General features: G+C 45.0%; 1 protein-coding gene across 1 annotated transcript in view; it reads right to left on the reverse strand.

The window, feature by feature from the left end:
- The window catches only part of ULK2 (unc-51 like autophagy activating kinase 2), a 39,092-nt gene extending 29,386 nt beyond the window's left edge, over positions 1-9,706 (reverse strand). Inside the window, exons 1-3 of the mRNA XM_075719499.1 lie at positions 9,617-9,706; positions 8,203-8,295; positions 6,899-6,940 (exon numbers count right to left, since the gene is read on the reverse strand). Of these exons, the coding sequence (XP_075575614.1) occupies positions 6,899-6,940; positions 8,203-8,295; positions 9,617-9,706 (225 nt within the window). The remainder of the gene's footprint in view (positions 1-6,898; positions 6,941-8,202; positions 8,296-9,616) is intronic.
- Between the last annotated feature and the right edge of the window lie 7,289 nt (positions 9,707-16,995).

The following is a 16,995-nucleotide window of genomic DNA, read 5'->3' on the forward strand; positions in this document are numbered from 1 at the left end:
AAACACCGAGCAGATGATTTGTCCTGTTGTACTTGCCCTCACCTGCTTAAAAAAAGTCATTCCTACAGGCTACACTAGATTTCCTCAAAGAGCATTACTCATCTTTTTTTTGACTGATATTCTTGATTAATAAATCAAAAAAGTCACTGGGTTAAAGTCACAGTAAGAAGTAGAGTGTGTTTCCTTATTGTAGTTTGGATAATCCTTTTTTATTAAATCAGCAGAGCAGATTAGAGGTTTCACAGAGTTTTCCCCAGACTGGTCAAAAGTATTATCTAATTCATACTGCAGAAGTAGTATTTTGCACAGTACTGGTAGCAAGCTCCCCAGCTGCACCTCATCCCAACTTTAACTTATAACCAAACACTTTTCAATATCCCACCAATGCAAGCTTCAGCTCAAAACAGCTGAAGTTGTTCATCCCTTCACAGTTGCTCACATTTTGCATTACAGTTCTTGGCCAGTCTGACTAGGAATGTGATCTCCATTTTGGGAATACATTCAGAAAACACGAGTCAACTCTGTAGATGCATTTTTCCCTTCTAAATTATTTTGCTGAAAAGTAAAGCCATCTTTATGGACTTGTGATTTCTGTTGACTTGCTAAGCAGAGCAAAGTGCTCAAAAAGGAACAGATTAGTAAACCAGCATGTTTCAGATCTAACATTCAGGAATAAAGCTGACCTAGCAAGCTATTTTAAACTGCTTCTTGAAACAGGTAACAAAGCTTTCAAAAATTTACATTGACATACAGATCATAAGATTACTGCAGCTGGAGTTGTTCTGGCCTACACTTCTACCTAGAAAAATAATCAAGCAAAACAAATGTATGTTGTGTTGCAACAATTACAGAACAGTTTTGCCCAGCAAGCCTTGCTTTGTTGCTTAAAGTTTTCTTGACAAAAAACTACTTTTGCTCCTTCTTATTCTGAATCTAGGTTTTACTTGCAAGTTGAAGTAAAAGATAGCAAAGGTTAATAGGAAACCATTTTACAATTCTGAAAGCTAACAGATAAACCTACTAGAAAGAGATTAAGAGGCAACATATTTGCCAAAACTTGCTGTGCTTTAATCCCAGACTTCCAACAGTTGTCTCAGGGGATGTGAAGCTCCAACCCAAATCACAGGCTCAGCGCAGTAGTTCCATTTAAAAGACATTAATTGAAAAAGAAGTCAAAACATCCATGGTTACTTCTGACAGCTGTTGCTAGAACTCTAGCATATTGGCAGAAACATACCCTAGGTTTCTTTTTGGTTAGGAAGTCCTCCTTTAGAACAAGCTGAAAGTGTGTAAGGAGCTCTTAGTGAGCTGCCAAAGCAGAAACTGTGGCAAAGAAATAGTTACTATGTTTTTGCCCCAAGTTTATAGAGTCTGTTTAGCTGCAGTTTATGAGTGGACTCCCAAAAGCGTGAGAGTTAATCCAACAGCCTGTACGCTGCTACTATGGGATTAATTTTCTGATATGTTAATTTGTGCTATATTTGCTTTAATTTTTTGGCCAGGAATACACTCCCCATTTTTTCTGAGCATTAAATACATTTGGCAAAAGTTCTAATGATTTAGTGAAAAAAGACTGGTCCAGATTTTTTTTTAAGGCTGTTTCTTACTGTATCACAGATACTTGTTTCGCTTTGCGAGTGCACCACAGCAGCAGCTTCTAACATGTTCAGCTCCTATCATGTCTAAAGGACTGAACATTTTGTTAGTTCTGACTAAATGTTAAGTCTCAGCCTAAATGTCAGTTGACATGTGCCTGTAGGATTCAAATAACGCGCATGCTGCCAATTGCTCACATAAAAGAGCAATCAGCCATGGAGAAATGTGCCACAATAGCCGTATCACTCCTTTGCTGTTACATGCAATGCTGTACTTAACTAATATATATGGGACGTAGTGAAAGAGACTGGCCTGCTGCGCAGCACAAAGGAAAGGCAAAACTGTTCACAGCACACCAAACATTTAACACGTTTGCATACTTGAAGATCTTCTGAAACAGTTTTGAAATACAAATTACAGCACCTAGGCACAGCAGGTAAGCTAAGGACTATGTAGTAACTCCAACTCTTTGGTTCTGTGGGCCAAAACAAATTTTAACTGCTTGTCCCTAACCTTCGACGCCTACACTGGCGTCATTCCTTGCAGTTCAATGTTGTTGTAACCAACCTTCCAGTTAGCATCAGCTGCCAGGAAGTATTTCAAAACCTTTACAATTTCTACAGGGCAGGATTTTTCTTTTTATCTGAAAACTTGTCTGGACAGCATGTTTTCATATGACTATTTCCACACACAATGAGGATTGATACTGACAAACACCAAGGCCTTAATCAAGGAGCTGAGGGAAAAAATAAAGATATTGAGACATCCTCATTCAAAATACGACAGTTCAGAAACAGCTATGATGAGAGCATGGAGGCAATCAAAGCTGTGAGACACCAACATCAAGAGCACACACCAGAATGCCTGAAGCAACCACCTCAAGCAACATATGCAATACTACCAGACCAACTGGAGTCCCTAGGTAAACCAAACAGCAATATTTAATTCCCACTGGTAAAACAACAGGAATAGATAAACATGGTTCCTTCCATAAGCATCCAGAGTAAGAACTCAGGGACACTTGTATGTAAGTAAAGGGTGAGGTGTAGGTGCCAGAAGGACCACTGGCTTTGCTCCCACTAGCTTTCACTGCTTTCAAGGACAGCAGAAGCAGCTGCAGTTATTTTGTCTGCTGTGTACCAACAAGCTAAGACAAGAAACAATTTCTGTTCAGATACTGTTTCTCCAATAACACACTAGAAATTAGTTCTCCCTAAACTACTGTTCAAATAGCAAACTTCAGACTCCATACAGTGAAGACATTAATTCATTCTTCTAAAACGCTACCTCCAAGATACATTACAGGCTTTCATTCTGACGGCTGACATTCTAAAGAGGTTTTGAATTAAATTATTTGCTAAAACAGGCACTGTCTGGCACTGTGCAAGAGATTAGTTCTACTCAGCACACACTTGGGATCATGAACTGCACAAAACTGTAAATTCACATCCTAAATATAGCACATTCCAAATAACTTACTGATACCTTCATACTTCAGGATAATACTTTATCCAAGGACCTCAACGTACTTTATGCTGGTGAGTTAGAGGTTATTTTAGACTCCTTTTGCTTTTGAGAAACAGTGGGCTCCATTTCCCCAATTAACACGATCCAAGACTGTCTGATCTTCTTTTGCAGGATGAATGACATCCCATAGCAACACTTTTCCCCATGGGAAAAGAGCTCCATTCTTATACCATTTTAGAGATTCAAGAGGTTTTTTTATTCTTGAAAGAAAGAATACCAAACTTTTGCCCACAAAGATAAGTAAAAAAATGTCTCAGCAGGTTATGTCTTGCTATACCTCTATTATATTCTCAGGGGAGGGGGAGGGGTGTGTTAAGCATTTCACTTCATGAAAAATTAATTTCACGTTTAGATGTGAGCTGCTTATGTTTATTTTTCAGAGCCCTACTACTGCAAAACACTTGCCTCTCACAGATGGAGAGTTCATATTTAAGTACCTCCACAAATGCCTTCAGTCTCAGAACCACCGGTCTCCACACCCTGGCGCGTGCAGATCCCCAGCCTTCCGAGATGGCGCAGACAACAACGATATGCTCTGCTTACATAAAATGCTTCGCTGCAGATCAAACCTGCCAGTGTTGCATGTAACCACCTTACGGAAATCAAGGGCAATTATCATGCTGGCACCAGAACAAAAGATTTTTATGCCGACCAATGCACATACAACATTAACGGCACACCAATTCGCTCGGGTGTGTCTCCAGATGAATGGGCTTTTCTAGTAATTTAACTCAGTGGACCCCATACATACTAAGTAGCATCTCAAAATGGTCTTTGTAGGAGCTGAAGCAACAAGCATGTAGAAGGTTTTAAAATGTTCATATACTACCAGCAGAATGCCTCACAAGTTCTCCTTGGACCTAATTAAAACCTTAATGGTGTATGTAGCTCTATTACACTGACTTGTGCGACTGGTCACAGATCATCCAACAGGAACACAACCATATATGAACAGAGATGAAAGAGAAGGAATCTAACTACCTCTTGTGAAAACAATTCCAAAATGAAACCTTTTGCAACATGTGAACTAATAACTACCCTTTCATTCTCAAACTTTAAAGATATATTCCAAATCGCTATGCAGGGATACAGCTTTAATCTCAAAGTACTGCCAATTCTTCATTACAATTTACACTTTTTTCACTTAGTTTTGCCACTTACATTGCACACCATCTTTTCTATTTGAAAACTCAGTACAACAATCAGTTCTTGGATTATTCAAGCTAAATGGTCTGCCAAACAGTGCATCTGAAACACGAGCATTTTCTTATTTCAAACTGTCTAAGATTAAGAAAAACTTCAGACCAACAGAACTATAAAAATAAAACAGACTCCCAGTCACACTGAGAACTTCCTAACTGTGACACAGACTCCACTGGCTCCAGCACTGAGGAAAAAAAAAAAAGCTTCTGTAACTTAAAGATTGTTTGAAATCCTGAAGTCTTATCTCCTGTACTATATCACTATGTTCACAATACTATGGCAAACAAAAAGGGCAGTACATGCTAGAACATGAAATGCTAAAGAAAATTAGTAGGTGTAACAGCCTACTAGACATGTGAATGCCTTGCATAGTGTTCGTTCTTGCTGGGTTATAAATTAATGTAATCATACAAGTTAATGATGTATAATATTTCACAAACATAGCCCTGTGCAGAAAGGGAAAAGCTTATTTGTGCAAGTGTCACATTCTTTAGGCCATATTTTGCAAAGCAACTTCTTCTATAGAAGTAGCATCATACTGCCAAGCTTTATGTTTGCCATGAATGTATTTGAAATGCATCCAAGGTATGAGACACAGGTTTTCCCTTCTCTTTGCTTTAACTGTTCATAGTGTTTAAATGCAATAGTCAGTGACAAGCAGGAACACCCCCTTCTCAAATGGAGAAGGCAGGACTGATCACTCAAGAAGTCCTGTCACTCTAAGGGCACCTTTTCCTGTGGCAGAACAGAAAAGCATAAAAGTTATGTTTTTAAATAACCTTTAGGTAAAGAAACCATAGCCAAGTGTACGGCTCTGTCCTGTCCTCCCTTGTGGATGTTTTGTGCATAAATCAAAAGAAGCAAGAGCCTCTCCAAGGGTTAGAAGATACACAATGTTAAGTCATCAAAATACATGTCTAGTCGACTACCCTCAGGTTGAGCTGCAAAGCTTAGTAAGTAATCTTCACATATAAACAACTGTAAATGATAAATCTGAAATTCAGCTGCTTACTCACACACCAACGCCCTCAGTCAACAATTCCAGTTTCTTTTAAGATGTCCGGATATACTAAATTTAGAATGCTGAGAGATTATTTCCACTTAGCAATACTCAGGAAAACCTGGTCTCTTCAAGAAGCACAAGAGACTACACTTTCCCTCTCAGAGGGGCTAATATCACTCAAAATGCAGTGTTCTGAAGTCAAGACCCAGGAGGGAAAAGAATCTATACATCCAGATGGGAAGTTCTGATACACAGTCTGTTACTACACAAACACCATCACTTAGTACCAAAAGTCAAGAGAAGTTAGTACCTGTCCTGTGGGGCTACACACAATACAACCTGAGCCTTACTGGTGTATATCCTGTGAACACAGATTTCCATAGCTACACAGATACACATCTACATGGAAGCCGAAAACCTTTTAGGATGCAAACATGTAAGACAGAATACACTGAAGAACATCAAAATGACTATTTTGCATTGGTTTAACTATGCAATGCCCCAAGGGTGGTTCTTAGTAATTTCTTCATAAATATAACTCTGTATAGTTCTTATTCAAGCAGAACAAATGGCTGCATAACCTATATCACATCATATTTAGCTTTACTCAACACTTGCAGGCCTTAGGATACAAAAAATGTACTTCCTACCAAGTATAACACACTACTCTAGACAGACTAGAAAACTAACTCCTTCACCTTATCAGGGAGAATCCTAGCAATAAAGTTCTGAATACACAGTCTTTTCAAGTAGGAGAAATAAGTACTAAATTTCTTCAAATAGAGGAAGACTATTTGAAGCAATTTAATACTTATTTCTCCTACTTGAAAAGATCCAAACATCTGCTTGGCTTTTATACTTTATCCTATCCTTTCGAACACAGGCAACAGCAATATATGCATGTGTGATCATGGTCTTCTACTTCCTTCAGTTCTTCCTCACCATGACACAGGGCTACACAATACATTTCTTTGCTACAGAGATCTGAAAGACGCTGCTCCTTTTCTGCAACAGAGTATTTTAAGTTATGTTGACTTCTTAATGTCACTTGCTTCATCCATTCAGATCAACTCCTACTAGTACATTTTCCTTCAGGTGTATTCAGCCATTATCCACAAACACCCACTTTCCAATTAAATTATAGGGCCAAGGAAACAAGGCTAATTCAGGAGAATAGTTACTGCCACCGACAGAGCTCCCAGCCCAGCCAGCTGATGCTTTTTCTCTGGAGACAGGACCAGACTACACAAACAGCCTCTGCAGAGGTTCTCAGGCTGCCACTTTGCCCCTGCTGCCTGGAAGTAAACCATATTCCTCACGGCTTTCTACCCCAACTGTGCATCCTGCTTATTAAAAAGAGCCAATACAAAATAACTGCATAGTGTGTTGAAGATAAGAAGAGTCCCCTGCCACTACTAGGGAACTGGATCTCTCTTTCTAAACACCAAACTGATTGTAGCAACAAAATATACAGCCATTCAAAATTTTCTGCTCAGTATACATATATATATGCATTACATTTTCATCAATAAATCTTAATGAAGAAAAAGGCATCAAAATATATTTTACCTGGACATCATAGAGAGCTACAATGTTCTCATGCTGAAGTTCCTGTAAAACAAAACATTTGTATTGTGGAAATAGCCTCCTGTTGTTATTATTTTAAACTTAGCATGCCAGGTGATAATCAAAGAGAACCAAATTTTACACAGAAAGGTAGTATCATTTTTAGACCATCTGATAGAATCTGGAGGAAATCCCAGCTATTTAGACAATATTTACAGGAACAGGAAGTTAGGCAGTATCTTCAGAGGCCATAAAAACATTTGGTTCCAGAATTTATGTTCTACATCTTGTTACAGAAAGTACTACAGCACAAGATCCTTTAATGAGTGCTGAAAACTGACTAAATTTAATTTTATAGTCTCACACAATTTCTTGCTTAGTGGAGTAACCAACTACGCTATTTTCAAGTCAACCTTACCATTTTACAATAAAATGGAAATCAAACCAAATAACACCAAGCAAAACTCACAGGACAGCACATGCAATTATTTTTAACTGCTCAAAAAAGCATCTGTCTTTGCTAAGTACTTGCAGCATGCTAATATACCCAACACTACAATTTCTGGTATATAATAAATACACTAGAATATAATATTAGTATATAAAATAGTGATGTATCTCAAGAAGCTTGGAAACATGGGAAGAAAGCAGCACTAATTATTACTGCAAAGCTATGTAAAATGAGATGTGGTGAAGTTCAGAGAGTGGAGAACGCTAAGAGACTATCCAAGGAGACATTTCCATAAAATAGCATTGAAAAACTAAATGATGCTCTGTTTTATTTCCTTCATTAGAGTCACACTACACATTTTAAGTCAATTAACACAACTCGGAAACAGGAAGACTGCTTCAGGAATCAAATTCAGCACGCCAGTTCTGGCTTTCAAGGCATCTTTGAGCAAAGAAGCTGAAGAAAGATCAAAGACTGATGTTTTACCCTCAGCTATGACTTCTGTTGTGTGCACTGCTTGGGAAAGGTGCCACATTAGCCATCCTGAAGGACAAAGTTTTCTACATGTGCAATAAGCAAAGCACAGAGACTGGTTCTACAACAATCTTCCACTTTTAACTACAAAAGCATGCCCATAACCTGTTCCAAGACCATTTCCAGGACTAAAAAAGTATCTTTTTTTTTTTTCTTTTCTTTTTTTTTTTTCCCTTTTTAGTTGTGGATTTCTCCTGGAACTAACAAAGAAACAAAAGGCAGAACAGCAATTACTGTCATACTACCCATGATCCAGAATGAACTAGGTCAAAAGTCTCTTTTCAAGTAAAGCAGCTTTAAAAATCACCGCAAATTAACATACCTTTAAGATTTTTATTTCTTTTCCAAGTAGGATTTGTGACTTTGACAAGTTCTTTTTGTTAATACTCTTTATGGCTACTTCCCAATCAGTTTTCTGGAAACAAACAAACAAGTATTGTGAGTTATATGTTTTTTCTAAACTTTATCCACTAACAAATAGCTAGCAAAACACTGGAGGAAAAGTTGCGAGATCACCCCTACTCTACCCACCAGTGATTACTACATCACATGACACCATCAAGAACTATTTCATTCCACAATAGCTCAGACAGCTATTAAAATCCAGCTGCAGCTACACTGCATTTTCATGGATTGAAAAGCATTAAAAAAAAAAAAAAACACCCAAGTAATCATATCCCATTTATTTCTTGGTAGTGGTGCTATGTATCTGCTTTTCAGTCCTCTCTCAATGATCAAGTTACTTTTACTCTCCTTTAAGGACTTCCCATTTCCAGCCTTCTTATGCTCTACAGCTGAAAATTGCACAAGAAAACATCTGGTATTTTTAAGTAAACTTATATGTTGCCTATTTATATATTACCTAAAAATAAATTGCCTATTTATTTGTAAGGTGGAAGCATCTCCATTGACCTTTAAAGTTTATGTTGCCCTTTCCCTCCTTTTTTCTTTTTTTAAACCCAAAACTCACTGCATTGTGCCTCTCCAACTTGCGAGTACTACCCTAATGCTCCAAAAGGATAAATCTGAAGAGCTGCTTTCTGGAAAGCAGAGCACTTTAGGCACTAACACCAGAATAAACTCTCACAGCATCAAGAAACCATAACATTAACTATGAATATCCGTGGTGATTAGCAAACGCCGCCAGGAAACCAGACACCTCTGAATTTAAGAAATCTTCAGCCAATCCCAAAGGAGACAATTTTCCATTAGATCCCTCCTTATCCAGCGAGATAAACATGACCCTCCTGACAAACAAAGGGCTCAGCCTCCCATACAGCTGCAACTCGCCGTTATGTTAGGGAGCTACCAAACAGCAGAGAGGAGAGGTGGGGACGCAGAGAGGTTGTTGGCTTTTTAGGGGAGGGAAGGAATGAAGGGGAAAAAAAACAAAAAAAAAAAAAAAAAGGGGGTTTATGGAGGCCGGGAGCCGGCCGCTGGGCCCTGGGGCTGCAGCAGCTGCAGGCCGGCCGCCGGGGCTGCCCCGGGCGCAGGCCCAGCCCCGGGCCCCGCCGCCCCCGCCCCGGTACCTCAGCCCACCCCGCACCTTTCTTTTTTTTTTTTTTCCCACCCCAAACAGCCAAATCACGACAAAACTCCCCAGAGGACCCCGCCCCAGCTGTCACCCACCGGGAGAGGCCCCTGAGGGCTGCAGCCCCGCGGAACGACCCCGGCCCCGGCCGGGGGTTGTGTAACCAGCCCCGCTCCGGCAGCCGGCGAAGCCCATCGCTGTTTACCTTGCGGTGGCGACCTTTGAAGACCACAGCAAAGGCTCCGTGTCCTATCAGGTCCTTCTTGCTGTACTCAAAATCCCCCACCACCTCCATCATCCCTCAGGGGGGCATGAAGCCCCGGGAAGGAAGGAGGGAGGGAAAACAAAGGGGCTCTTCCTCCAGCCGAGGCAGCAGCTACAGCCGCCTCACGGCAGCCGGCGGCGGGGTGGGAGCCTGCCCCTCTCCTGGCTGCCCCCGGCGGCGGGGGCAGCTCCTCTCATACCGCGGGGGCAGCCGCAGACCCCCGGGCCGGCGGGGCTGCTGCAGGGCGTCTCCGAGGCGAGGGGCTCCGTCTGGCATGGGGAGGGCAAGGCGGGGAAGGAGCTCAGGGGCCGGGTGTGAGGGAACAGCGCGGCATCGGCGCCGGGGCTAGGGGCCTTCTCAGCGTGGAAAGGGGCTGCGCGCCCTGCCGCTGCCCGCCCCCATGACCCCGCCACAGCGGGGGCTGCCGGCGCCGCGGCCCCGCTCAGGGACCGAGCCCCAGAACATCCAGCACGGCGGGGGGAGGCGCGGCCCGCGGCTCCGGGGGTGGCTGTCGCTGTCGCCCCCGCGAGAGAGGAGGCAGGAGTGAGGGTGCAGAGGAGTCTCTCAGGCCGCCACCGCCTCCTGGGGCTCCCGCTGCTCCGTCAGCGCCGCCCGGGCTGATCCGCTCCCCGCTCGCCCCAGCTCCGACTGCCCGGACCTCCGCGGCACCCCACGCACTTTATAGGCCGCATCGCGCAGGCCCCAGCGCTCGGCTGCTTCCGCCGACGGCTAAAGAGTGCCTCACCCCGTTTAACCCGGCGGGAGCGCCAGGCGGGGTCCCTCCGCCGCCGCCTCAGGGGCGCGCCCGGCCCGGGCCCCGCCGCCGCCCCTCAGCCCGCCCGGCCCGGGCCCCCCGGCCCCGCTCACCCCGGCCCCGCCTGGGCTCGGTCCCCCTCGTCCCCTCAGGGGGGCCGGTAGCCCAGGCCACCCCCTGCCCTCGCCCCAGCAGAGAGGCCAAGCTGGAGATCAGCCCCCACGCCTGGCTGTGGCTTCTAACCCTCGCTGCACGTCGCTTCAGCCGCTTCCTTGGCCGCCTCAGGCCCACCAGCCAGCAGGGACAAAGCTGAGGGGCCATGGGGAGAGGAGAAAGGGCTGGGGGTCAGCACAGAGCAAGGCAGGGTGAGGGCTGGGACAGCCACGCAGGGCAGGAGGGCAGACATTTGCTGCCAGGGCGGCGATACCGCTTGCCCAGCACCCTGGGGTCATGCTCTCGGCGCTGTCCCTGCTCCATTAGTAAGCAAGACTCTGTGTCAGAGCTGATACGAGGAACTGAAATTAATGGAGAAGCAATGGGGGAAGAAGCATGCAAAATGCTGTAAGCCAAAGACACTTCCAAGTTTCTCGCTCTCTTTAGGAGAACAACCTCTTTAATTTACAGCCTCTGCCCCCCAGCGCTTTCAGATCAGCCTGGGGCTGTTTACAACAACGCGTACAAACATTAAAAAAAAAAAAAAAACCAACACAAAACCAAAACACCAGCCACAGCGCAGCAGTCACATGGAGCCTTTGACCTTCACCTCCAGATCTACATAATTATGCTCCTTTTCCTTTGCTTTCCATTCCTCACTGCTCTCTCCCCCTTCCCCTCTGTCCACGTTCTCCATCGCGACAGCTCCGCATCCCGGAGCTGTTTCAGGCCTCCCCGATATCCCCATCCGCCCCAGGCGCCCTCGGCACTCTGACACCACAGCAGCAGGGATCGACCCTCCGCTGAAGGTACAGTCGACGCGAGGTGCGCATCGGGATCACGCAGGGCAGAGCTCCGACCCCACGTAGCTGCGCTGCGCCTTCTCTCAGGCGATACAGGGCCTGCTTCCAGCGCCGCGAGATCAAAATGGAGACCGAGCAGAGAGTTACGCTGTCGGTCCTCTCCTTATTCTTCGCGTACCTCCCTTCGCTTTCTGGCACTGAAAACCAAGCGCTGCTGGAGCCGTGTGCCATGTCAAAACCTCCACCGCTAGTCTTTTCCAAAGACAATGCACTTACATTAAGAAAAATATTAAGCAAGAGGTTCTTAAGGTAATATTGACAGCTTTATGACGCACATTTTAAGCTCTAGACATTATATGGAGTCATCGGAGGAATCCTAAGGCATCTGTTCTGTGCCAAAGAGAACCAAAGGGCTTTAAAACCCCTCAAGACCAAACCCCCCCCCTTTATTTTCTGAAGTTCTGAGCTCCCATCCGAAACTAATCTAACAAACAAAACAGAGAAAGCGAAGCTGACCAAGTAATTTCAGCAGCTCAGAACACCCCCATGGAAGGAATAAATGAGATGTAAAAATATTCCAAGTTAATCATAAATTAAGGTGTTGGTAGTAACACAGACACTTTCTAGTATGCTTTCACAGTGCCCCCTTAAAACCAGGAAAAAGCCCACAAGTCTCAATGTGTTAAATATTCCGATTCAGAAAATAATTTCCCTGAGAATTGGCTGTTTATTGCCATCCACCGATTCTCACATTCAGCATTAATCCTCAGCACCAGCACATATCCTCACCCCAAAGTCAATGTCACAAGCTACATTTTAGGGAAGCTAAAAAAAAAAAAAGAAAAAAAAAATCATCCAGAAAGACCCCTTTTGAACAGAGAAAGACACTTCAGGAATTTCTAAGCCACCCATTCTGCATTACACTTCAAAAACCAGACACATTTCCCTTTGGTAGCAGCACATCTGATGTCCTTTTGTCCTCGTAATGGGGCTGGAGCCCTCGAGCAGGTTTGTTTCAGCACAGCAAGGACAAAACAGCCAGGAGCAGCAGGGAGGTTTGACCAGAATAACTAAACACGCTGCCGTCGCACTGGGATTTGAACGGGAGCTGAAGGGCCGAGGTCTGAAAAACCGCTTGACGAAAAGGCTGTGGGATTTGCATGCAGGTCACTCATTTGAGCTGGGTCCTCGTTTAGTCTCTGGGAGAGTTTCTACGTGTCAATATTTCCAGCAGCGGTGGACTACAATAAACCTATCTACAGGCAGCACCTTCACTGACTTTTGCTGCTGAAAGAGGTCGGAGACGAAGCGGACTGTATTTGTCCGCCTTTCCCAAAGGGAGCCTCATTACTAGAGATGTTGGGAGAGCGATGCACGATAACCCCGCGGGGCTTGTGCTGCTCCTCTCGCCCAATGAATACACGCAGATATTCACCATTTAGTGCTGGCAGGCGGCGGCAGCCCTGCAGCACTCGCAGGGATGCACCGCTCTACTCTGACAAGCCACGCGGCAGGACAATAAAATATTCAGCGCGCTCAAAAAGCGTGGCTGGGCAGCGCGCACCAGTACCACCCACCACAGCGATCTTTCAAAAGCACAGGGTACTGTGCGCCGAGTTTATTTATTTTTAGCATTGCACTGTGCAAGAGCTGCAGCCTGCTCACAGAGACCACCAGCGACCTGCAGCTCAGCAAGGACCAGTGATTTACAGGGTCAGAGTGAAGAAAACACGGAATAACAGCACTGGGGATGAATTTGTGGCTCTCTCCCAGCTGCACTACATTGCTTCAGCCACATCAGCCCCTCAGATGGGAGCCAGGACTCATGATCACAAGAGCAACAGATCCGGGGAGGAATTAACACCTTCCAGGTTGCTTGTGTGAGTACACACAAGAGAAGTACACTTTCATCTGGCAGCTGCTCCCCAGAATACAGACATCACTTTTCTGAGTTTCCGTAACACCTTTCATCCTCAAAAGTGCTAATGGTCTTCACAGTAAGCCCTTTTCTACCATACCACCAAAATGCAGCCCTTTCTGAGGTAGAAACATCAACTGAATGGTGCCTGGGTTGACCCAAAGAAAAGCAGACAGAAGACTGCTTTTCCTAATGCCCATGCAGAACCATGAATGAAGATGCTGATTTTCTTCCTGTTCATTGCAAGATTTTTCTTGTATCTCCCCCCAGGCTATAAATATGCACATAGATGTTAAATTACTGATCTGGGAAAATAATCAAGAGATCAGCCGAGTCAAGCAGAACAGGAATGTATGGCTCCGAGGACCCAGGAAATGCAACACATATGCCACTTGCCCAGCCCTCCTGCGTGGATAAGCAGAACACGCAGCCCTGAGAACAGTTTTCATAAGGACGCTAAGGCCTCACTTATCTAAATCAACCCCCAAAGGCAGGAGTCTGGCACTGTCCGGCGCATCCCAGCACTATCCCAGACAGCCCACTTCACCCTAGGTGCTCTCACCATTTTCTTCTCTCCTTCCTTCCCTCCCTCCAGCGTACCCAGGAATTTATGCGACAGGTAAACCTTTCTCGGAAGACTGGCATGCTTCCCAGTCCTTATCATCACTGTCCTCCCATTGGGAATCTGCAATAAAATTAATGTTGGCATCAGCTGAGCCATCACAGCTTTAAAGGAGAAAGAGTCAGAGGGCTCTGCGGGACAAACAATTTCCAGATATCCTTAAAATTATTCTTAAATTACCAGTGAAAAATAATGCCCTTGTGGTAGGCATACCTGTGTGGTACGCTTAACGAGTAACTCGGGTGAAACTGGATTGAAACAGCGACAGATACTGAGATTCCCATCACACAACATTGGAAAAGTTCACGTTGTTTCAGCAGATTTCTTGTAAGGTTAGTAATGCAGTTCCCAGAAAAGCAATCAGCAAGTTCCAGCCTACCTTCTAGATTTGTCCTTTAACAAAAAGTAATGTCTTCCCCATTAATAACACCATCGACCCAAATCTGCAACTGCAATTCTAAAAATTAGCTAATTAGAGCTCACATCACCATCACCAGGAGAGCGAGGGAGGTCACACGCTCGCTTCGCCTCCTGCCAAAAAGGAGCGAGCCCCAAAGCGAAGGGCAGCCGCTCTTCCCCAGCGCATGACAGCGGGCAGGGGACTGCAGAGCGAGGCCTGGGAAATGCCACATTCAGATAAAACTGGGAGCGTTACGGGATTGCTTAGGAATACAGCTGGAACGGGGCCAGCACTTAGTATGCATGAAGGCTGGTACTGTATGAATGATAAAAATAGTAGCAGCTGCTTAGGAAAATACAGTTTGGTATCCGTGCAAACCCATCACATCGTGTGGTTCAAAATCTACTCCCTATCAGGTGACAGACAGATTAAGGGTGAGATAGCTTCTTGGTGTACACTTAGTTGCAAGGCCCTCTCTTTCTTCAAGAGGTCTCGCTTTGCTTTGGAAAAGCTTTCTGCTCCAGCATTAGGAAAGTGGGTTTTAATCAGGCTCTGTTTGGTGCTTAATATTACAGAAGCAGAGCCTGAAGGGGAGGCAGGAGCACGGCCAGAAGGCATGGCAATTGCTTTGGTTTGGAAATCAGGGGACAAAGAAGTGGTCTTTAGGTACATGTACACACACGCACGGCCAAGCCAGTCCCCGCAGGCAGGATCACTTCGCCCAGCTCTGATACATCCCTGCTTCTAACACAAAACGCACTGTGGGTTAACGGGGCGCAGAGACCCCGAGCAGCACTTTGGGAGGAAGCAGAGGACAATGCTTCTTCCCACGGAAAGAGCCACGTAATACCAGGAGCTGCAGAAGCTGCCGCTTTCAGCAAGTCAAACCCGGGGACGCAGACAGAGCTGAACTCCCGAGGGTGGATTGTTTCCTTTAGCACAGGCAGCCCAAAAAACTTGCAAAACGGGCAGGCTTCTTGGCTGCTACCAGAGATCCGTCAGCTGCACATGTGCTGCTCTCCTTCCCAAGGGCATGGCGGTCTGGAGAGGCAGAATTATCAGTTACAGTTTTAAATCACCCCCTCCCACAACAGTTGCCTTAGTGAATTACAAAAGGTTTTCTTTATGCAGATGGACACAACATGGCCCTCACCGTCAGCAAGAACCAGCTGGAGGAAGCATGTTAATGAAAGAACAGGTACAGGATATAGAGTTCTTCCCGAAAGATCCCATGAAGATAGAGCCTACTGACTTGGCTGGCAGAAAGAGATACTAACAACAGGAACCGCAATTTGTTCTCAGTCATATTCAAGATTTAACCCTTTGTTCCAGTCTTTTGCTCACCTGAACACTTGCAGACAAGCAAATGGCTATTACCGCACCATCCCCTCTTAATTCTCTAAAGCAATCCTGCCAGCAGGAATAAAGTCCTAAAATGGTTGGACTTGATGATCTTAAAAGTTTTTTCCAACCTAAACGATTCTATGATTCTATGAAAATGCATCTTCTGCAGCTGGGAAGCATCTGAGACCCAAACTCGTGTTCTGAGTTGTAGTACTCACCGAGTAGTAACTGCAGTATGAGGGATATGGAGAATGTTTTGGCCTTGACGCTAGTTTGCTGCAACTAAATCTGACGATATAATCTCTATTCCTTATTAATCACATCTTGATTTTCACTGTTTTGTAACCATCCTAGAAATAAACAATAAATCCAGGTCTATTTGCCTCATGATTGTTGGAAGCCTGAACTGACTTGTAAGAAGGCTCATATACTTGTAAGCTTGCTTATAACTCACAGTGTGAATCCCTTTCACCCACTGGGCAAGTAAATGCACTTGAGAAATTCCAGCAGGAGCCAGCTCTGAGCAATGGAAGTTTTGCCATTTACTGTGACAGTCCCAGCCCCGCTGTCAACACATATCCAGGGCAAGGGACAAACACCACCCAAAACGCCTGCTCCATTCTTCCCCCTCCCCACCCTTTCCTTCCCCCCGAGCCGGCAGTGGATGGGAAACCGGCGTTCTCTCCCCTGTTCAGAGGCACAAGTGCCTCACTTCCCCGTTTCCAAGAGCCACTGAGACCTGAAAACTCAGCACAGCTCCAGCAGTCGTTTGAAGTCCATGCCTGTTGCACCCTGAACGGATGAGTGAATGAGCTACCTGCTCTGGATGCAGAGGATCACTAACAGATGATGCTCAGCACAGCCCACGGGGAAACGGGCTGAGTGGAAAGGCAAAACCCTACTGGAATAACTAGAAGACCTGAGACCTTATTCTCAGCAGATCTTTGTCCCAGGCATGCAGCCGAGCACAATTCTGCAATGTAATGATGTGCTGAATTTTCCCCTTCCCCTCTCCGAAGGTCACACAAGGACAACTCTTTCTGTTCCTACTAAAAGCCTCTTCCCTGAAGGATTCTTCACATGGCAAGAAAGGGCATGAGCTGCCCCCACCCTTCGCTTGTCCCCTTCAAGGGGGCTGGCTACTATAAGGCTGAAATTTCAAGAAAAAGCCAGCTGAGATGGAGGCAGATGAGATATCCCTCCTGTAATGTTCAGAGGAAATCATCTGGCAAAGCACAGCTCTTAATAAGAACTGGAATTAAAATTTCCTTAAATAAATATAAGGAAAGAGTCCACGAGGGAGAGCAGCCAAGAGGAACAGGGAG

Source organism: Pelecanus crispus, chromosome 12 (assembly GCF_030463565.1).
Source record: "Pelecanus crispus isolate bPelCri1 chromosome 12, bPelCri1.pri, whole genome shotgun sequence".
NCBI lineage: Eukaryota > Metazoa > Chordata > Aves > Pelecaniformes > Pelecanidae > Pelecanus > Pelecanus crispus.